At 33.9% G+C, this 23,500-nt stretch overlaps 2 protein-coding genes across 3 annotated transcripts; both read left to right on the top strand.

Moving 5' to 3' along the window:
• Positions 1-157: 157 nt before the first annotated feature.
• On the top strand, positions 158-4,229 carry LOC111386997 (probable dolichyl pyrophosphate Glc1Man9GlcNAc2 alpha-1,3-glucosyltransferase). Its single transcript, XM_023011516.1, has 4 exons — positions 158-923; positions 1,598-1,804; positions 2,128-2,365; positions 3,526-4,229. Exons 1-4 carry the CDS (start codon positions 192-194, stop codon positions 3,918-3,920), a joined length of 1,572 nt encoding a protein of 523 aa, XP_022867284.1. The 5' UTR covers positions 158-191; the 3' UTR covers positions 3,921-4,229.
• A 9,476-nt stretch (positions 4,230-13,705) lies between these two features.
• LOC111386986 (uncharacterized RING finger protein C4G3.12c-like) lies at positions 13,706-21,823 on the top strand. 2 transcript variants are annotated; one of them, XM_023011505.1, is made up of 9 exons: positions 13,706-13,998; positions 15,823-16,083; positions 16,158-16,264; positions 16,445-16,691; positions 18,681-18,854; positions 20,605-20,747; positions 21,133-21,243; positions 21,331-21,419; positions 21,540-21,823. In XM_023011505.1, the coding sequence occupies exons 1-8, from the start codon at positions 13,849-13,851 to the stop codon at positions 21,410-21,412; spliced, it is 1,275 nt and encodes a 424-aa protein (XP_022867273.1). In that variant the 5' UTR covers positions 13,706-13,848; the 3' UTR covers positions 21,413-21,419; positions 21,540-21,823. The 2 variants fall into 2 exon arrangements, with proteins under 2 accessions (XP_022867273.1, XP_022867265.1); XM_023011497.1 differs by having other exon boundaries at positions 16,158-16,691.
• Positions 21,824-23,500: the final 1,677 nt, after the last annotated feature.

Below are 23,500 nucleotides of genomic sequence, written 5' to 3'. Positions count from 1 at the left end.
TCTAATAGGATTGATGTTAGAGAATATTATTCTTACAATTTTATTTTTTTTTATTACAATAATGATAAATTGATGATGTGGATAGCCATGTCATCCATGATGACACATTGCTATCTGACGTGGCAAACTTACTTGTCTAAGCCCGGCTCACAGGTTGACCCCGCTAACTCGCGTTGCTCCGCCACTAAGGAATGAAGAAATCTCCGAAGAACAACCAGCGGATCTCGGACATTTGGTGGTTCGCACTGGTGGCCGCCGCCTTGAAACTCCTCCTAATCCCCGCCTACCGGAGCACAGACTTCGAGGTCCATCGTCACTGGCTGGCTCTCACTCACTCTCTCCCCCTCTACCACTGGTATTCCGACACCACCAGCCCATGGACACTCGACTACCCACCTTTCTTCGCTTACTTCGAGAAATTCCTCTCTTTCTTCGCTTCCCTTGTGGACCCCACCATGACTAACCTCCATGAAGGCCTTAACTACGTATCCCCTCTCGCAATCCTCTTCCAACGCCTTTCTGTTATCTTTTCAGATGTCGTTTTAATTTACTCCATCCGTAAATTAAGCAAAGATCTCAAAAAAACTGAGAAATTCTTGACCTGGGCTTTGATTATTTGGTCGCCAGGATTGTTTATTGTTGATCATATGCATTTTCAGTACAATGGGTTTCTGCTGGGGATGTTATTGTTATCCCTTTCTTATTTGGAGGAAGGGAGGGATGTGATGGGAGGATTTGTTTTTGCTGTCTTGCTGTGTTTCAAGCACCTTTTCGCAGTGGCTGCGCCGGTTTATTTTGTGTATTTGTTTAGGCATTATTGTAACGGTGGAATCGTTAAGGGGTTTGGTAGGTTGGTAGTAATGGGAAGCGTTGTTTTGGCTGTCTTTGCTGCAGCTTATGGACCTTTTGCATATTATGGGCAGGTGAAGATTCTCCATTTTTAGTATCAATAGAATTCAAAACTGTTAGCTTGCAATGCGAGAAAGAAACTGTGACACAGCATTGTTTCTTTATGTCCAGTTGCTTGAATTTTGTGTTGATTGCTGATTCTTGCTTCTTATGAACCAGATACATTTACATGGCTGTGATTGTTTTTGGTCTAGACCATTGTGTTACTTCATGAGATGTTTATGTTCTATGTCAACAAGCTTGAGAATTGTAGTATAGTTAATTCGACTTGGGAGACTGGAATAGCAAGTTGTGAAATTGTCAATATTTTGACTCTTTTGAGGGTGCTAATTTGAATCTTGATGACATTACCTGAGGAGTAACCTACTTAATATTGCCATCATTTTGATCATTGTTGTTTTGAACTGGAGCCAGTGCTTAAATAATTGCTTTTGTCCAATTTGATGATTTATTGCATATTTTGTTTGATTGTGAGCCAGGTGTTGTTTAGCACAATAGTTGCGCTTAACAGTGAAACAAAGGGTTTATGAATCGAGTTCAGTGTTTCATTTCCTTTCGTGCCAATTGGAAGATATTGCAAAATAGCATGGAATTGAATATTTTTACTTTCTAATCACTTTATTGCACAAGTATTTTATCAAACAGTTGTGTATAGATTTTCATCATTTTTGTACTTTTCACCTTGCAGATACAACAAGTTTTCCACCGCATGTTTCCTTTTGGCAGGGGACTCTGCCATGCTTATTGGGCTCCAAATTTTTGGGTATTCTATATCATTTTGGATAAATTGCTTGCCTTTTTATCTGTGAAACTGGGGTTTAACATCCAAGCACCAACGGCTTCATTCACCGGTGGGCTAGTAGGGGATTCTTCACCTTTTGCTGTATTACCCACGGTAATAGTCTTATATTAAATGTACTGTAGATCTAACTTCTGCCATTGTTTTCAAACCACCTAACCAAGTCATTGATAAGGAATGTTCAAAACTGATTAAAGAAATTTAGGCTCTCTGCCCATAGTCCTGCAATTAGAATGATGTCTGAAAATCATCCCACTTGCAGAGTCGTCTGTTGTGTTGAACATTCTTTATCAGTGGGTTAGGCAAATATGCAAAGCATAAGGTTTCCTTTCTGACATGGTTTTCGTTTCATCTATTAATCACTTGATGATGCGAAACACGAAAAATTAGTCTACTTATTCATTAGATAATAAATGCAGATCACCCCTTTGGTGACGTTCATCACAGTCCTCATTGCAATAACTCCTTGTCTCATAAAGGCTTGGAGAGATCCCCAACCAAGGATGGTTACTAGATGGGTAGCCTACGCTTATACATGTGGATTTCTATTTGGTTGGCATGTTCATGAAAAGGCATCACTTCACTTTGTGATTCCCCTTTCCATTACTGCCCTGAAAAGTGCAGAAGATGCTAAGCATTACTTCTTTTTGTCCATGGGTACGATAATGCTCCTTCTTTATTCTCTTGAAGCGCATATTTTTGCAAGTGCTACGTTTCTTTGTCTGGATTTTCACCCTTTATTTTTCCATTTAATGATATAGAAAAGGGTTGGCACAATTAGATAATACAAGATTATTGACGTTGATATGATTATTTAATTGGTTCTCCTGAAATAATATTCCAAAGCACGCCCCTTATTTCTCACAGTGCCTCTATGAAGGCTATGACTCCCTACACTACCTTTGTGTGACATCACACCATACAACATTATCACATAATAAGCGTACCTATTTGGCAGAGCCATATATCCCTTAAATTATTATAAAATTGATTCATAAGATCTCTACTCTGTCATTGGTGTGCGATTAAGTTTTCCCAAGCATTGATATCACGGTTAGTACATTGAGAACATCTTTAATGAGCGTGAATGTCGCAGATGATTTTTTTTCTTGAATGCTTATAGTGACTCCTCAATTTCTATAGTTCCTTATATTTGAGTAGATACAATTTTAAGGTTTCCTTATTTTTCTCTCTAAAATAGTAATTCTGAATTTGTTTATTTTCTTAAGTTTCATAAAATTTCTAAATACACATATAGCTGTCGTTTAAATTTTTCAGACCATGGATCTTCTGCATTGGCGAATAGGTCTGAGGGCTTCTTCAATGGGTTTTGATTTGAATTTTGGGGCAAAATACGGTCTTTCTTTGGGGTTTGGGGGTACAGCGTATGTGTGCAAGGATAATATTGTTGTACAATGGGGTATGATGAATATTTTGGAAGCTTGAAGGGAGTGTGGGCTGCCACCTCCCCTTGGTCTGTCATTTTAGTCCCTTGAAAGTCTTAAAACTCATCCCTGCAAGCTCTTTGTTCATGCCTTTCTTTAATAATATTATCGATATATTTTAAGCAATATAAAGTATGGCCACCTAATTCTTCATGCTGGGGCGTGCTAAAAACCTACTCTATGGCTTACTGACTTGAATCTTTACATCGCTAGTTTAGAGTAAGAAAGACTATTATCTGCTTATCTGCCTGCAGCTGTGTGAAGATGAACAATCTAATTTCTTCTTAATAACATACCGGGAACATATTAGTATCTTTTTTTTTTGAAACCTTTAATATGGAGACTAATGCACATCTCTCATTTTCCGTGCAGTGTCGTGCTACTCACTTTTTCCTCTTCTATTTGAAGCTCAAGAGTATCCCATTAAAGTTTCGTTACTTCTCCTACATGCTGTTCTCATGTGGTTTGGCTTTTCCTCTCATTTCTCCGGAAGTAAAGTTGGAAAAGCAAGTTCATCAGTTCCGGAAAAAGATGACAAATTGAGAAGTCCTAATATCGATAGGAATGCCAAGTTTGTCGTTGGATGGTGTGGCAAGGCCTATCTGTTTGGCTTATTTGTTGTTGAGATATGGGGACAGTTTCTTCATCCTCTCATTTTTGGTAACAGGCTTCCTTTTTTCCCCTTAATGATGATTTCAATATATTGTGCACTAGGAATGACATACTCTTGGATATGGCAATTACGATATATAGCCAAGTCTCGTTGATTACACGCTGCTTATAGCCTTCTCATCCCAACACACATCACATACACTTTTACTAGGTTTTTGTTGTACTTCGAGGGAGTTTCCCAGAGAGCCATATACAGTAACAGAAGCAACTTGATATTCTTCGTTTATTTTGTTGAACTGAAATCTTGTCAGTTGCTTTTGAGGTATCTTTCCCAATCTGCTGACAACATGGAATGAGGCTTAAGTGCATTTGTTTTGGATTTGATGACATCCAACTGAATACAAATCTGAATTCTGTGTATTTGAAATATCTATGGGGAAATAGAGCAGATGTTTTTAGACTGATTAGATGTTTTAACAATATGGTCACATTGATCTATTGATCCTTGACCAACAGACTGTATCCAAGCTCCATGGCCAGTCTGAGCTCTTTGAACTTTTCAAACAATACCAATATCAGGTATTAAGCGGCCATAGAGCTCAAAAATTGTTTGTTCATTTGTTGGAGACAAAATATATCACGTTTTCACAATTTGAACTCAGCATAATGCATCTTCAGGCACGCTCAATTAGTAGGCATTTGAATCAATTGAAGCCATGTATCAGTTTTTGGCGTCATGTCGGCCATTGTAGGGTAAGGGTGGCAACAGACGAGCCAGCTCTTGGTCCCTGCTTGTGATGAGCTGGGTTGAGCCGAGCTAGTTCACAAGCTTTTCAATTTATTTTTACATAAAATATAGAAAAATATAGGATAAAAACAAAGAAAATAAATTAATTAAATAAGAAAATAAGAAAAATAGGGCGAGCTTTGGGCATTTGAGCTTGGCTCGGCTTGCCTAATTGAAAAGTAACCTCTCCTCATCTCATGAGCTTGTGATGAAATGAGCTGAGCTGAGCTGAGGGTTTATTCCCACACTATGTACTGTGGTCACAACTGGTGAGGCCTAGTCCTAAGAAGACATGATTTCAAGTTGATACTTTGACATGTACTCTGTCTTCTAGGTCTATCAGAAGGAAAATAAAAATGCATTCTTTTCGATCTTGTGTGTAGTACACTAAACACCAACCTAATCTCCAAAAAAACTACAACCCTCGTGAATTTTTTTATCACTTTGCCTATTTATTCTTTTCTTTTCTTTTAAAATATGCTTGTAACTACAGTGAAAGGATGAAATTGTACTGATGGATTCTCTCTATAATTTGGAACCGCGCAGCTACAACATGACATAAGGTTGAATTTTTAGTAAAAATGTAATGAAAGCAAAAATTAACGAGGAAACAACCCTAGAAAATGTCATCAAAATTAGAGGAAATACATGGAAATGGCTACGGGGTCTGGTCATATTTCCACAATGGCCTTTAACTATTTAAAAAAGTTAAAAGTTAAAATAGAAATTTTATATACCATTTGTCAAAATTGCCCTCATCTTCAACAAAAATAAGAGAGGAGAGAAAAAAAAAAAATTTACATAGTCCTTATAGTCGAGATTCGATCGAAGTTGCCATCCTCACTGACTATCCGTTGCCAACCACCACAAAACTCGATCATTATCTTCAACAATAGTAGTTTTTGGTGAGATTAAGATATTGATTTTTCATTTTACATGTATGAATTGTGCATTAAATTGTTATGATGTTTATTTTTCATTATTTAGGTAAATTATTGGGTTTAGGGTGGGTTTTGGCCAAAAAATCTTTGTGACGGAAAATGGCGATTTTCGGAGAGGCATGACCAAAAAAATTTTGAGCATTTTTATTTTTTATTTTTTGTTTCTTTTTCTTTATATGGGCTGAAACAGTCGGCCCACTCTACAGTTTGGACCGAAAAGTCGGCCACAACATTTTTTTCTTCTTTTTCTCATTTGCATTTTCCTTTGTTTAATTTGTTTTGTTTTTATTATAATTTTTTGGAAATAGTTTTAAAATTTCTTAATTGTTTTGTTTATATTATAAATAAGGCTAATTAGCACAAAATGTCCCTATCTTTGGAGGTTTTTGGGGATAACGTCCCTACCTTTCATTTTTTGGCGGAAAACATCCCTATTTTTATCATCTTTTGTGCAGAACGTCCTTCTATCAATTTCCCATTAAAATGTTCCGTTAAATCAAATAAAATGGATCTTTTCTTTTTAAAATGCAGGGGTAAGATCGTCCATCCAACATTTTCTTCACTGTGTAATTTCTCTCACCTCTTTCTTCTTCAAATGTTCAAGAAAAAGTAAAGTAACATGAAAAAAATTTTGAACAATATTATTTTATTCAATAAATTAGGGAAAATGACGAGAATGACTGCATTTCTGGCAGAAAATATTCATGACTGCTATAATACTGATTGTTCAAAACATTTTGGAATGCTATATGAAAAGAATGAATATGTGGTTAATAAAAATGAGATGTTCATCCTCATTTTGTGCTTACGAAGGGTGTAAATAAGAGGTAAAGTGAGAAGGCCAATTAAAGTATGATTTTGTAAATGGACAATACATGTGATGGAGTGGAGAAGATGATGAAATATGAACGTGTTTTCTCTCCCATTTTAGCATAAAATTGAATTGGTGATAACAATCTCTACCTTGATATTGTCTTTGCGAAAAGCATCCCTAACCTTACAATGTCCCTGCACAAAACATCCCTACCTTTACATTCTATTTGCGCAAAACATCCCTACCTTTTGTTAAAAATTGTGCAAACCGTCCCTACGTATTTTGAGCCAAACAACCTGTCTAAACTGCAGCCAAATACAATTCTGTTTATCCCTGCAATTGAATGTCTGTAACACCTAGTTCGAACACAGCAAAACCAATACTCAACATCCAAGTTCAATAACAAAGTGCAGTAAAATCAGCACTCAACAACCAAACTCAATAACCAAACTAAGTAAAATGAGTACTTGACAATAATTAAAGAGTGCTTATTTCTGGATATCCAGTTTGGAGAAGAGAAAAGGTCACATAATCAGAAAATGCCTATCTCTGTCCAGCTGTTCAAAATTATACACCTCTTATTTACACCATTCGTAAGCACAAAATGAGGATGGACATCTCATTTTTATTAACCACATATTGGAAGAAAACCTATCAAATAAATAAAATTGGAAGAAAGTGGAATTTGAATTCCATTTTCCATGGAATTTGAACCAATCAAACATAGCCTTAGTTTTTCAATTTTAATTAAATAATATTTATATTCTTTATTTAATTTTCATAATTTTCTTTTGTTTAATTTGTTTTGGTTTTATAATATTTTTTTTGGAAATAGTTTTAAATTTTATAAATAATTTTTTGTTCGATTTAAAATTCTTTTCTTTTTTATGATAAAATTTAATTTTTTCAATTTTAATTAAATAATATATATATTCTTTACTTTAGTTTTTATAATTTTATTTTATTTAATTTGTTTTGTTTTTATCAAAATTTCTCTTTTGAAAATAGTTTTAAAATTACTTAATTGTTTTGTTCATATTATAAATAATTTTTTCTGACTAAATATTCTTTTTAGTTCCTTCCTTTTTATGAATAATACTTATTTTTTTAATTTTAATTAAATAATATTTATATTCATTGTTTAATTTGTTTTGCTTTTATTATAATATTTTTTTGAAAAAAGTTTTAAAATTTCTTTTTCTCTCCATATTGTAAAGAATTTCTTTTCTTTTTATGATAAAACTTAATTTTTTCAATTTTAATTAAATAATATTTATTTTAAACTTTAATTATTTCAGTTTTAATTAAAAAACTTTATAATAATTCTTTTTATATTTTTTTTATTCTTGCCTGTAATTCTTTTTTTGTTATTCTTCTTTAATTTATTAAATCATTTTTTTATTAGTATTGATGTAAAATGAATCTATGTCTTACGTATAGTAGTTAAAATTCAGTTCGCTTAATTTTCTTAAATTATGCTTTATTCCATTATCTCTTATTCAATGTTCTAATATTTGCATTTTTCTAGGATGAAGTACCATCTAGATACGGACTTGAGATGGATGTGGGGAAAGCTATTTGTAATACTAGTTTTGATAGTTTCACTACTATACTGGATTTGTTGGATGATCAGCACACGGATATGCTATGCTAGTCCTTCATGTGGTCCTTGTATTAGTTGAGAGATGTGCAGTATTCTGGGCAGAACATTGATGCACTACTATGTCAGTTGCTCGTGCCTTCCACTTCGACCTCGAGGGCAAGGTTGCTACTTTCTCCATGTTTGAGTTTACTCCGATGATTGTGCTGAAGTTTATGGGCAATGAAATAGCTCGTGATGGTACTCAAGAAAACAATAGACTGCATGACACGTATTTTTAGGGATGGGGGACGGTACCTCTATCGCAGTTGATTGGTGAAACTAGGGGTACGATTTGATGTTAGACAGATTGAAGTTATGATTGGTCTGTATCATTAGAAACGTAGTGCGGTGTCATCACAAGAAAATTGCGATCAACCTTTCCATTTGGAAGTTAACAATATCGATGCCTTCAACAACTATCCGTGGGGTCGGATATGTTTTGAGGACACTGTATACATTTTCATTACATCACACTCGAAGTCCAAGGGGTCCATGAGTAAATACGATACTTATGAATTACACTTGACAGTTTAGGTAAATGTTTAACACAATCAACGTTAAAATATTTTTTATACTAAATTTATATATAATAATTATATTTGTTGCAGATATGGGTATATGAGATTGTCCCCTTCTTGGGTTCCCGGTTTGCTAGGCTAGGGAAGATATGCTGCCCTCAGATGAATCATTAGCGAGCATCCAGAGTAAAGTAATGTTTATCTGGCAAATAATTATCAGCTTTCCTTGACAACTCTCGGGTGAGTATTATATATTTACGATTTATATTGTACATAGTTTTAAAATCTCATCATATAATCATTAACTAGTTGAAGTGTCAATATGTTAACTTGAAATCATAACTAAGTTGACGCCGTCGAAGGAGGACGAGAGCATAATGTTCTCGTTGCAAACCCTCCACATAGAGCCATCGCTATTGTATGTTCATATGGAAAACTCATCAACTGAAATCGACTATAATATTATGTGCACATTTCATGAAGAAGCGCAACTCATCCAGGGTACCACAACCAACTTTCTCACAACCTCTGTCGCCTTGAAGAGTTTATTCTCTTGAGCCGGGGTTAGCACACTTATGCAACTCTGTAATTCCGCATGTTGATCGTGAAACCACCGTCACAGTTTGTTACGAATGTTCTCAATCATTGCGAGAATTGTTTACTCTCGATTCTTCTTAAACAATGTATTGAGAGACTTCACGTTGTTCAATGTCATCATGTTGTATCAAAATCTTTAAAAATGTGGTTGCGCCCAATGTTTAATACCATTTTTGTTAGATAATCCCATACCGAAAGTGATTTACTTCTTTTTCGACCATGAACTTATTACACTTCTCAACATTATAAGTTTCGTCCACCATTCTGAACAATGAGACGATGCCTTTGCCCAGATACCTAGTCTTCAGATCACCTTGTACATGGTATATGCAATACCCATAATGTGCTTCAAGAAAAATTTCAACATTATCATTTATTATAGATGGTCCTCGATCAGTTACAAAGGCAAGGTCTTCGACTTCTCCGATTACTTTTCTTAGCTTTGTAAATAACCAACTCATTGACAGATCATTCTCGCTGTCGACTATGACGAATACAAGAAGGTAAATTTAGATATTGGTATCTTGATATGTAGCAATAACCAACTTCCCGTGGTATCTAGCTTTTAGAGTTGTACTATTGACTATAATTACAGGTCACATTTCGAAATTCGTGAATGCATTGTCCAAAAGCCATCGAGAAAAAGTTAAAGCAATTCTCGCCCTCAATCTCATTAAAAAATGTCGAGCTAGGAATAGTTGTCCCCATGTTGTGGCTGTACATGGGAAATTTAGCATTGTTCTTCTCGATCAGTCCCATTAAGTCCTCCAACGTGTATTCTTTGGTCTTTCAGACCTTTTGGTAGTTCATGACCACTATGTATTCTCGAAGAATGTCATTAATAATGTCCGAGGTTTATAGATCGTTGGTGGATCCTGATACTTGTACATTATTTGTTAATTAATAAACCATGTTTGAGCTTGCCTATGATTTTTTCAACAAATTCACACTTCACAAGTATATTCTCATGTATACTTGTAAACTACAAATAACTCATTCATATATATCTTAGTCGCTCGCAAACGTCAACGAAAACTGTCGTTGACATAGACAATTGTCAAAAATGACTTGTTTGATTTCATTACCTTGAATTCAAAGTTATATTTTAATGTCATTCGGTGCATAAATTTCTATAAATCTTTCTTTGTTTCAAGTAGTTGCTCGACATATAAATTCTCATCATCAAAAACCACAAGCAAAGAATTAGAGAACGATTTACTCGATCCAGCCCCTGAGCTCATGTCTCTGACGGCATGAAGTAATCAAATTCTCATTTGTAAATTCAATTTTTTCTCGTTATCGTGAGTTGCCAATGGAATTTTGTGCGTAACGACGAGATCACAATAAAGAACAATTATCTTGAGAATAACCACATCATCCTTACGAGCTATCTCCATTGTGTATCAAAAATCATTGGCACTGTCATCCGCTCCATTCGAATCTTCATGTTTACTTTCGATGACATCATTCCTCACTAAAGTCAAGTAAAGGGAAGTCATGTGCATTTTGTTTGATTCAAATAGATAATTTATTTTAGCATCATAAGTAATCGCTATAGGTGGAATCTGACTGGATTAATGCTCGTTGAATTGAAATCTCAGTTCCACATTTTATTGAAAGGAATCGACATTCAGCTTATTTTGTAAATTATGGTACATTCCCATATATGATGTATTCTCTGTTATGAAAAATGAAATATCATCACGTATATCACTCGTCAAATTTCATACCCATCGATCCTTTTCATCCAATTTGAAATCATCAAATTAACAAATCGAGATTATAACCATATTTTTATGACGAAATATAATTTTTAATTATAAGAAAAAATAGTGTAAAATTAAGTTCAACCACTGGGCAACATAAATTTCTTTAATTTTTTTTACACTTGGCTGTTAGCTATTACTCTCGGTCTGAAAGAATTCATACATGTAGAGTGAACAACCAAAGATAGGACTTGGAAATAGATTTATTTATTATTATTATTTTTTATCTTTGTTTGATTGAACATATAAGAAAAGTTAGCTGATTTTCAAATTTAAAGTGGAAAGTATTTGATTTTCACTTGTTAACTAAAAAGATAGTATTGTCTTTTAAACAAAATAATATTTTATAATTATATAATATACTTAGCATCTTTGTCTTTTACCATCTAAAAGTGCATTGTGAAAATATGAAATTGTTGAAAATTGGACTTCTCAAAAAAATTGCGAAACTGCAAACCGAACTGAAATGGTGGTTTGAAACCTTTGGTTTGGTCCACGTGGACCGAAGATTTTTTTCTTTCAAACCGACTCAAATCGTATTAAAATGGTTTAGTTTAAGTTTCAAATTTCAAAAACCGTACAAAACCAAACCTAACTGCACTTTTTTAATTAAATCTTTTTTTACGAATTATAAATTCTCATATTTAAATTTTATTAAAGTGTAGTTTTTTTAGAATTTATTTATTTATTTATTTTTGCTTTGGACTTTTTTTTTGTTTTTGTTTTGTTTTTTCTTTGTGGAAATTACATATTCTATAATAGATTAAAAATTCACATTTCATAAATAAGATGGCATGTTTAGTATTTCACAAATCAGAAATTTTTAATTAATTAATATATTTAAAATTTAATATTAAATTATAATTATAATTATAATACAAAATTATCCAACCCTAATTTATTTTCATTTCCCCCCCTCTCTCTCTACAGTCGCCAAATCATTCTCTCCACTCCCACCACCACTCGTCTCTGCCATCAGATCGTCGCCGCAGGGATGCTCCTGCAGAAACTCCTCTTGTGTGAGCCTCGCGACGGCGAGTAGCAGCGCACGATGTGAAGTGACATCATCGCTGCTGTGCCGTCACAGCTCGCGATGGGAACGTCGAGAACAGATTCAGCCAGGTCGGTGATGGTTGTTGCTCTACAGTTGGTTGGTGTAGGTTGTGGTTGATCTGGTGGCAACATTGTATGGTGGTTGGTTGGGCAAGTGGCTATCAACGATTTGAATAATATTGGAGCGACAGTCGACGAGGTGTGTTGATGAGGATGACAGATCTGTCGGCGAGGTGTGTTAATGGGATTGTTGATGAGGATAACAGATCTGTGTAGTAGTGGGTGCCGGCGAGATGCAGAATGTTGGCGGTGGAATGGGGTGACCGATGGGGAGTTCCTGATTGGTTGGGTGTCGGTGTATATGGTTTTACAAATGGTAGTGTGATGGTGGTGCAAATGGTAGTAGTGGTGGCGGTAATGGTGACAGTGATGGTGTGTGGCGGTGATCTGGTGTTTGTGTGGCAGCGATTTGGTGGAGGTGTTTCTATGGAAAAGCAATGGATATGGAAGAGTGTGGTGTTGATGTGTGGCGAGGACAGTGGTGGCGATGATTTTGGGTAGTTGTGGACCGTGACTGTGACTCCCAACTGTGGTGTTGGTGTGTGGCGACGATCATGGTGGCAATGAAAATTGTTATTGTGATCGTGACTCTCAATTGTGACTCACAATTGGATACATGATCCGAAAATTGTGACTGTGACTCATAATTGTGACTCACAATTGGATACGTGACCTAAAAATTGTGACTGTGAATCGTAAGTGTTAGTGGTAGTCACAAATTATTTAGTTGACTGTGACCAATAAATAATCTGTGACCAATGAAAAAAATATATTGTGATCGAAAAATAATGTGTGACCTAAAAAATTGTTAATCTGTGACCGATAATTTGATAATTTGTGACTGTGTAATAAGTTGTAACTTGTAATATATGTGATTTGTGATCAATAAATAAATCGTGACTTAAAAAAATTTCGATTTGTGATCGATAAACAAACTGTGACCTATAAAAATTTTAAATTGTGACCATAAAATAATTTGTAATATAAAATTTTTGATTTGTGACCAAAAAATAATAAGTGACGAATTAAATCGTTAATTTGTGACCAAATTATATAAATCTGTGACTTAAATATATGTAATTACAAAATTAATTAATTAAATTATAAATATTTTTTAATAAAAATCTGATTTTTGAAATTTGAAACTTATTTTCTTGTTTTGGAAATGTGCCATAATTAATCTCTTATGAAAATTTCCCTTTTTCTTTTCTAAAGTGGCCCATTAGCATTAAGAATATCTAATAGCCCATATAGCAATGCCCATTAAGCACCTATTGCACTCAGCCACACACTATTAGCAAACCATTGCAAACAAAACCCTATTTTCATTGTGCGCTGTCGGACTTGCTGTCGCCTGATGCCCGCCGACCTATTTTCAACCTTCGCCCTCTGATATGGACTCCAACTAGCTAATTAATTGTGCCAGACATTTACATATGTTTGGACCCTAGAGTCATTACTGCTATTTCTAATGACAGATTTACGAAGGGGACAGATTTAGGAGTAGGAATGCGTGGTTTGGTGGAGGAGAAATTTTCCACATAAAAAAGTTAATGTGGAAAATATGGAGTTTGGCTTGGTCATTTTTAAAAGTACCCTATCAAAATTACTAGTGAAATACATTTGAGTAATTTAATTTAATTTTATTTCAATCACTTCACACAAATTCTAACTTTTCTTACAATGAGGTCCTATTTGGAAACTGTTACTCTGTTAGTCATAGCCGTTATAAAGACAATAATAACTACGAATAAAATTAACTTATTTTACATTGATTTTACAGTTGGTCCTACGAAACTTCCCAAGTCCAGGAGAAGACTTTACTGGCAATCACCTGTTTCCTCTGTTGTGTGTGACCAATAAATTCTTGGATTCTCTCGAAAACTGAGGAAAAGAAGAGAGAACATGGGTTCAAGCAGCAGTTTGATGGTTTCCCCATCGTCGTCGTCATCAGGAAAATCTTCTGGGTTTGGTGTGTCCAGGCTTAAACGCACCAAGCGCAGGCTTTCCTTTCTAGTTTGTGGTGCAGCCTCCACTTCGCGGTCAAATCTTGAGGTAGGATATATGAATGATCCATAAGGTGTTTGTAGAAAGGTCTTATGAAAATGTAAATTTAATATGTTCTTGTAATGACGATGATCGTGAATTTTGGTGTCCAAGAAAATCTGCTGAGTGAATTGATTTGACTTTTTATCAGTCTGTTTCATATTTTTTATTGAATGATTCAGAGTGATCGAATTCCCCTGAAATTCTGTTGTCATCAACTAGGAAGTGATTTTAGTTTATGGCACAAAAGTTATAACTCTAAAGTGAAACAGTGATTCTCTTTCATCTCAGGAGTTTATTTTTATAGGGATCACCTTTGAATTTGATTTCTTTTATGGGACTTAGAACTTCTGACTTGATAATATGCAAAAAAGTGTATTTCAAGTTGCAATTAGAAAATAACATAATGTTTGGCAACATTGAATTGATCCGTTGGAATTAGAATTTGTGTTCAATTATGGGGAGTTGTCGTGACATTGGTACCCACGATTTGTGCATGAACTGATGAACATTACGATAAACAAGTTATTTATGGATATTATTAGGAGGGCCATGCAGATCCAGTTGATGCTTTGATAGAATAATACTGAATGAAATGATTTTCAATATCGATTTATTAGTAAAAAACCTTCTCAATTCGTCTCTGACCATCATATGAAATGTAAATAACCCGTTCTCTCTTTGAAAGTTTGGAAGAAGGGGCGCTTATGAAGAATTGTAAATCTATGTAACGATTGGATTGAGGCAAGGGTGTCTTCGAATTTTTAATAAAGAAAGAGTTTCTTACAAATTATCGAAAGATTCGTTAGAATGCGACCCGACAGGAATTTTTAGTGAAAATGGGATTTTCGGGAGATAGAGAAAGATAAATAGTTGGGTTCAGGCAAAAAACTCGTTCAGAAGAAATAAGAAGGATAGAAGAGTCTCTCTAAGGGGAAAGCATAGACAATTCTAAACATGAAGCCTATTGCCCTGTACACAAGTATTATATAGTATAAATTCAACTCCCTTCCCCTCTATTTACAAATACTGTTTGAAATGCAGCAGTGCACAAAACATAACCAGCAGAATCCAAATAGATTCTCTGGCGAGAAAGAAGTTAAAATGAACAAATTGCTTCATTTTCCTCTTTCCATGCTGCGCAAGGCGCAAGGCTGTGATTGAGATAAACTCTTGCAATATGAATTTTTTAATCCCTTTACAATTTTAAGAACTTGAGATAGTTTTGAATGTGCATATTGTTTGTTTATGAATTTGTAAATTAAACTCAAGTGAAAGTAGAGTTGCGCCTGTATCACTGCTTATTTCTTTCAGTTATGTCAATGGTTAACTTATTTAGACTTAATATTAACTAAATATGTGGAAGTATTTGTATGTCTTATTTATAAAATATATTAGTGATAAGGAATTAGTTGACCATTAAGATGCTCTATTTTGACTGATTCGCTGAGGCCCATAGTTAAAAGTCATGTTATTATGTACTGAAATTATGGTTGTTAGAAACATTTTACAGAAAACAGAATTAGGATATCTTCAATATGAATAAAAAGAAGCATTAAACAAAACTTATTGCAATTCTTTTTCTCTTAATGTGTTCATGAAAGCAATTTAAGAGTACTAGTTCTTCTAAAAGTTTGTATCTATATAATTGAATGATCTAACTAATTATTATTCATCTTTCTTCAAGAGTTTCCTAAAATTTGGTTATGTTGATGCTATTACATTTTTTATTTGTACTTCACCTACAATGTTTATTAAAGAATAAAAAAAATCTTTCACTTCATAGTTCTATTTGAGATGATCATTGACATGTTATAATACTCTACCTTGAAGCTAGAAGACTATTCTCAGGAATCATCAGCAAGTTCTACAAAAAATTTAGCTCCAATTAGTGATTTTTCGCATAACTCCATCATAGAATCTTCTTCAATGTTCAGTTCAGAAGTTGGGGATTCAAGTTCCATAATTGAGACCGGTTCCTCATCTGGAAGTGATAACAGTATTATTGAGGAAGCTTTGGTTGAACAGTCAAATGTAAAAGCAAGCAGAGATCTGGCACACGTCTTAAATAATATGGAGCCAGTTTCTCATCAGGTAAGTTTTCATTTCAATAGCAAGGATTTATAATGGAATAGGAATCATGATATTGTGAGTAATTTTTGTAACAGACGGGTAATGATCCATCACGCAGTCTTGTGTATGCGAATTCACATTCAGATTCAGGTGTTGAATATCACCAGAATTCAGTTGTTGCCGATAATAACACAAATTTAAGGTCACGTTCTATTGCTTCTGATTCTTTACTCCCACTTCAATTGCCTGGGGATGAAAGTGCTCACATGACAACAACTTCTAGTCCAGGATTTTTTGTTTCTAACAATGCTCAGGATATGAGAAGTGGCTATCTTCTTCATCTCAACGTGGTGAATATCTCCTCTAACTTTTTCTCCAGTAGAATTCCAGAAAGAAATAACTTCGAAGCAAGAAGAAATGGTAGGAGGCTATTTTGGGATGCTTTATCAAGACGGAGAGATTCCCCAACCATGGTATTTGCCACTGGTCATGCTGATGAACTAGGTTCCCATGACAGATGGCTCCTAGATATTGGTGGTATCCATAATGATGAAGTTGGTCATGATATGGATTCCTTGAGTGCTAGACGTCGTCGCAGAAATGAAAGAATATGGTTAATGAGATCGGAGGTGAGATATGATATGCCTTTTAAGTTCTAATGTCAGAAAATTTAAACAAGATTTTGTTATATTTTCTGTTTGGAAATTTAGTTTTCCTGATTCTTTCCTAACCTGTTGTAGCTAAGATTCCCTAGTCATGCCTAATTAAATTTGGAACCATTCAAATTAATTTCACCATAAGATGTGAGGAAAAAACTACACCTGCAAGAAAGACGATCAAATGAAAAATTAAGTACATAAGTAAGAGCCCTTTTGATAAAATTAAGCATGGAAAAGTTCTTTTGATATTATTCAACACGTAATATTTTACATAAAGAATTCAACACGTAAAATATTTTACTTTTTATATTCATTTAGATGTATTATTATTCAATACGTAAAATCTACATAAAGATGCAAGTCTCCAGGTTGAGATTGGAGAAATATGTAAAAATAATTGACCGAGAGAAATTGCTTCTACTTCTAGAAATTTATATCTAACATCATGTTATTTAAACCCATTGCTAATAACACAAGTAAGGTTCAAACTTGGGATGCTAACATAAAAAATAATATAATTATACGTATTGAAATAGTACATCATCATCTATTTATCTTATGAATATAAAGAATTCTCATTCTGACTTTTTTATCATGCACGTACTCAGTACATCTATTTAGTCTTATTCAAAAGTCCAAAAATGGAGATCTCGATTTGTCTGCATAGGTAAGTATGGGGAAAAAAAAAAAAAAAAGAGTTGTGTCTGCACAATACATGCGGCTGACCCATTCAGCATTTGAGAATATATAGTGTTATATTCATCTCTAATCCAAATAATTTATCATTGCATCTAAAACTGTCATTTCGATAGCCACTGTGCTTGTACCCATTATATTCCACAGCTTTGATGCTCAGACTCTTCAAAATGGTCGGAGTACTCGTGTCGGACACGCCACGACACAGGTATGAGTGTGGGATATGTTTTGGATCCTCTAAGTTTCAATCTGACAGTTCGTCGTTTTTGCTTCTTCTTTCTTCTTTCTTTTTTTTCTTTTCCTTTTCTTTCTCGTTTCTACTCTTTATAAACCTAACACTGCCTTCAAGAGTTTGGAGAAAGGCGGGCGCTAGGTCTTCTTCTTTCCCTTTTCTTCTTTTTTTCCTCTTTGTATTGGTGGTTTAGGGTTTTGTGAGTATAAAATGAAAATGAGTTCCATGTGGTGTTACTTAGTGTTTCACTAAGTCCAAATTGTAATCAAGTCCCTCATTTTCTATTTTATATAACATTAAGTAATTAACTTCCCATAATTGAAAATTAAACCCTAAAATTCTGTTTTATTAGTTTAACCCCCTATTCAATACTCATTTTCCTTTTTGTGAACAATTTTTTTGGCCTATTCAAAATGATATTGTGTATTAGTAAAAAAATTGAAGCTTGAAAGACGTATTCAAATATTCGTGTCCAAAATTTGGACTTTTTTTTAGCCATGTTTCTGTATCCTACATTTAAAAAAAATAAAAGATCCGACATTTAGATACGTACCACTACCCGATCCTCGTACTCGAGTCCAGCATGACAGTTCCAAAGCATTAGTTCATGCAACTTTGAAACATTCAATTACATTCTGCCACACGTGTATCAAACTTGTCAAATTAAATGTGATAATTTGATGAGCACTATCTGTATGATACCTTCCAACTGCAAGCTTTGGAATTTTTTTTTTGTTCAATAAAAAGTTATGCAAGAGCTTAACCTGGTGTTCTTGTGAATTCATACGTGCATATATGGTTTGCATATCAAAGAAACATATTGTGGACATTTATACATATGTTTTGAACTATATATGTAATTGCCAACTATATGTCCATCTCTGTCCATCTCACAAGCGGTTTCCTTTTTTCTTGAGTGAGATAAATAGCAGCTGCAAACACTTGTTTACTCATGTTTCATGAAAATTTCTTGTCAACTTTTGTTTCATCATCTATTAGTTTGATTCCTTACCCAATTTTTATACATGCAGATCTCAGAAAGAATGATAGGTGGCCTTAATGAGGGAGCCCGACAAACTACATTTTGTGCATCTGGGCAACACCATGAGGGTACATGTTTATGCGATTCAAATTTTTTATCTGAAGAATCCGGCACCCTTCTAAGCATCTCTCGAATTATCATGCTTGCTGAGGCATTATATGAGGTAGATACTTGAGACTCACTGTTTTTACACTATATTAGGTTATACTTAGTTGTAAGTGCTATTGAAGTGACATTATGATAACATACCAACTCTCTGTGGGGTGTGTTTGCGTTCCTTTCCCTCAAATTGAATAAGTTCAACCAGCTTGCTTTCCAATCTATCATATTTGTGGAAATCTTGGCTTCCTACCAAATTATGTATAGCATCTAAGAGCTTTTTTGGGAGAGATTTTTTTTGAAAATCATTTTTCCCCAAAATCATTTTCAACCATGCATTCTACGGGGCCCAAAACTTTTCCCTACTTATTAACCTCATACTCTCCAAAATGAATTGTTTTTCACTTGGAAAAGTCTCTCCCATACAAGCTCTAATAATTGAGCTTTTTGGAAAAATGTAGGAGACAGATGTCTTTATATGAGCTTTGTAGAATGGACACTTCAACTAGAGTAGCGTGTCCGTTTCCGATGCATGTTTGACACCAACACTGCTCGGACATTGTACTATGATTATTTTTCTTTTTTATTAATATTATACATTTTTACCTAAAGTTATTAGTAAATAACAAATAGATATTCATATTTGAAAGATTTCAACTAGAAATATTAATAACGAGTATAAAACTAAATGTATACAATATAGATGAAGGTATTAAAGAATTTAATCAATGTGTTAGTGACATGTCGTGTCGATTCTATTTAGAAAATCGCGTGTCGACATATTCGACACATACCGTGTCAGATACACGTGTCTGTATTGGTGCATCATAGTAAATGAGTTATTTGTAGGCAGTGTGAGCCACTATTGCATTCAAATTCACAAGTTTCTGAACTTTTGAGATATACTTTTCAAGAAAACAAATGAGAAGGTTGTGACTAGTTCCATAGTTCTTTTTTGGAGATCACAACCAAATTTAGAAGGTTGTGGAACTTTCCAAGATGAAATTTCATCAAGGGTGTACTTGTTAAATGCCATTGAAATTTCTGGATGAGTGTAATCAACTAAACTGATGGGATAAAATAGTATGCATAAGCATAATCTAGTTAACTCCAACATTATTAAGGGGGAAATTTTTTAGAGCTTCGTGGAATTTTGAAATGCAATGGTAGAAGGAAAGTGAGTTGAGCGAGTGTACCTTAGGAATTTCCAACAGCACAAGTGGCCTAAGATCCATAACAATGATATTGTTGCTCTATGGCTACCACCTGTTTGATGCTTCCTCAAATTTTCCTGGATGGTTGTTCACATAGTCGAATACTAAAAAAATGGAGCAGTAGAAATTTCTGCTGGGCCGCTAGAAGATTTCTTTTAATTTCCGCATCTGGTTTTTTCTGGCATAAGCTTATCAAATTATATTATTATGGTCTCCTAATTGGTTTTGGATATCATATGCTGTTCTTTCACCAGTTGGGGGGACCATGACTTCTTCCCCAACTCTAAATAGAAAATGTAACCTAGTACTTTCTGAACCTGTTTATGACCGTTCTCTGGCTTGTTTGCTACTTATCTTTGAAATGCTTTTTCTAGTGGATTGTACTATCCTAGTGAGCTAGGGATTTATGAGCTTCAGTCTTACAATATCACGAATCTGTTAAAGCTATTGTTTATGCTAGTTGCAGAAAATGAAAGAATTTCTTTGGATAATTAAGCATATGCCAACTTCTTCTTTCTTCCTTGTCAAAATGTATTGAGTTATTTTTCATACAAGGTTTTAGAAAATTAGCTAAAAGATTACTTGATGTCTGATATATAGGTTTTGGATGATATTCAGCGCCAGTCCATGTCTCTTTCACCATCAATGCTCTCTCCTGCTCCTGAGTCTGTTGTGGATACATTTCCTCTCGAGCATTACAAAAAACTAAAAGCCATTGAAAGTGATACAAGTGATATTCAACAGTAAGTCTTCTACTTGAGTTTTTATTTATTTATTTTCAAGGTCCATGTTTGGTTTTTCCCTCTGGTATTCTATTATTAAGATGTTCATCTCATTAAGTGAAGGAACAGAGGAAAGAAAAATAGAAATGTGAAAAGAAGTAACATAATGAACTAATTTCAAATGAATTTGACTAAGAGTTGCATTATTGGTCCTTTAGGGGAACATGCGATTCAAACCCGAAGTTTCTGTACAAATTGAGTAAGCCAATGGCATTTCCTTTTGTTAACTTTGGTCCAATGCCTCATATGAATAAGTTATATTTGTCAAGTAAAAGTGCTGTACATTGTAATCTTACTAATTTGCAAAGTCGTTCTATGTACTTATATATAGTTATGTTTTTAAAAGGTGCTATATTTGTTTGGCTGACTACGAAGAAGGGGACAAGTTGAGAGTTCTTCCATGCAATCACAAGTACCATGTTGCTTGCATTGACAAATGGCTTAAAGAAATCAATCGGTACTTTAAGAATTTTGTCTCTCTCTTTCTCCTTTTCTTGTTCTAATATGATATTGCTTTTCTGAGTTTTTTGCTATGCTTCAACAGGGTATGTCCACTCTGCAGATGCAATGTTTGTGAGGACGCTGGGGAATGTTCAGCATCGGACACTGAAGTGCCATCACAGTAATGCAGCTGTAAGTACATAGACAATGTTGTAACTTGAGATTTGATCTGAATTTCGTCAACTTTTTATATGATATATGATATGTCATAAATGTATATAATTCTTCTAACTTTTGTATCTTTTATTTCAGAAATTGGGTTTACGGCTGAATAAAATGATGTTGTTGCAAGTTTAGCATTTTTTGGCGTGTTGATATTACCTTGTAACAACATTATCTAGGGATATTGTTGCTGAATGCAACATGACCTACCTTGATTTACACCTCTACTGCCACGTAGAAGAAGGTTTCATATTGATTTTCGATTAAGATCAAACTTATGAATATTGTATCTTCTTAATTTAACATAAATAACTCTCAAAACAAATAACTTATTATGAACTTTAAACAATAAAGAAAGTTATTTTATTTCAAAATACACTACTTGCATTATTCTCCTCTTAAGACGGTCATTCTCTATCAGCAATGAGTGGAAAATTGAAATCGTAAATTGTTACACTGCTTGTACTATTCCCCTCTTAAGACGGTCATTCTCTATCAGCAATGAGTGGAAAATTGAAATCGTAAATTGTTACACTGCTTGTACTATTCCCCTCTTAAGACGGTCATTCTCTATCACCAATGATGTTGTTGCAAGTTTAGCATTGTTTGGCGTGTTGATATTACCGTGTAACAACATTATCTAGGGATATTGTTGCTGAATGCAACATGACCTACCTTGATTTACACCTCTACTGCCACGTAGAAGAAAGTTTCATATTGATTTTCGATTAAGATCAAACTTATGAATATTGTATCTTCTTAATTTAACATAAATAACTCTCAAAACAAATAACTTATTATGAACTTTAAACAATAAAGAAAGTTATTTTATTTCAAAATAGACTACACTATTCCCCTCTTAAGATGGTCATTCTCTATTGAAATTGTAAATTGTTATACTGCTTGTACCATTACCCTCATAAGACAGTTACTCTCTATCAGAAAGTTGTGTATTTCAACTTGCTCCATTCCCCTCTTAAGATTGTCATTCTCTATCAGAAAGGAGTGGAAAATTGAAATTGTAAATTGTTGCACAAATTTAAATTTTATGAGTATAGTTCTATAGAAGAACTAGCTAACAGTCGGAGATGCATGGGTCAATCTCTAATCTTTTATTTATGTTATTTTGAATACAAACGAAACGAAATTTTCAACTGAAATAACCCATGTTTCTCAAAGGTATAGTATGAAAAGACTTTCATAGCAAGTCATTCTTCTTTATGTTATTGAGACGATGCTTTGTCCGACTCGCAGTACCTAAGTCGATTATTAAATTTTATTTCTATTTTTGCATTCTTGTGTTGATCGAGTCATGCATCACTTAGGAGCACCAATATTATTTTTCAAAATGTTATGAGTGTATCCTAGAGACGATAATGAAGTTATACATCTTAACTTATTATGAGTTAAAAGTATTTGTGACCATTGATCTTTTGGCGAAATTTCAATTGAATTTGCTATACATTATTTTTGCTTCAATTAAGTCAAAATTTCCAAGCCAAGAAGGAAATATACTTTAAAAACTACTTTAGTTTTTATTAAAGAGTGAGTTATCAGTGTTTGAAACAAATTTCAAGTTAGACTACTTTGATGGAATATAAAATTTTTGCACCAAAAAATCGTGCAAATCCTCTCCAACCTAGCAACATACTTTGCATCATTTTGGTACAAATGAATGGTAAATGGTGCAAAGTGATTTTGTACCATTTTGCCCTTATTTTTGGTATTGAACAAAATTTTCTTCCCTTTGCGTCCTTTTTTTGTTATGCAACAAAATTTAATTCTTAATGTAATTGTATTATTATTATTATTATTATTATTATTATTATTATTATTATTATTATTATGCATTTGTAATAATTTGTAATCATGTAATCAATAATAAAATGCAATACCCATCAGCCAACAAGCCGAGCTTGGGCCTCTGCTCGCGGCTCATTATAATTTTTTTCTTTTTCTTTTTATAATAGATAAAATATAAACCCTCATTCTTTGTCCGGATTTCAGTAGGTATTTTAGCATTTGTTAATTCATTTATCATATTTGTACTT

This window comes from Olea europaea, chromosome 3, assembly GCF_002742605.1.
Source record: "Olea europaea var. sylvestris chromosome 3, O_europaea_v1, whole genome shotgun sequence".
Classification (NCBI taxonomy): domain Eukaryota; kingdom Viridiplantae; phylum Streptophyta; class Magnoliopsida; order Lamiales; family Oleaceae; genus Olea; species Olea europaea.
This window is presented reverse-complemented; position numbering and strand designations above follow the sequence as displayed.

Bases quoted from the DNA above. Each gene is read 5' to 3' on its own strand.
- LOC111386997 (XM_023011516.1), top strand. From the start codon at position 192: ATGAAGAAATCTCCGAAGAACAACCAGCGGATCTCGGACATTTGGTGG. The intron at 924-1,597 runs GTGAAGATTCTC...TTCACCTTGCAG, and splicing joins CTTTTGCATATTATGGGCAG to ATACAACAAGTTTTCCACCG. The intron at 1,805-2,127 runs GTAATAGTCTTA...TAATAAATGCAG, and splicing joins CTTTTGCTGTATTACCCACG to ATCACCCCTTTGGTGACGTT.
- LOC111386986 (XM_023011497.1), top strand. From the start codon at position 13,849: ATGGGTTCAAGCAGCAGTTTGATGGTTTCCCCATCGTCGTCGTCATCA. The intron at 13,999-15,822 runs GTAGGATATATG...TCTACCTTGAAG, and splicing joins CTTCGCGGTCAAATCTTGAG to CTAGAAGACTATTCTCAGGA. The intron at 16,084-16,157 runs GTAAGTTTTCAT...TTTTTGTAACAG, and splicing joins TGGAGCCAGTTTCTCATCAG to ACGGGTAATGATCCATCACG.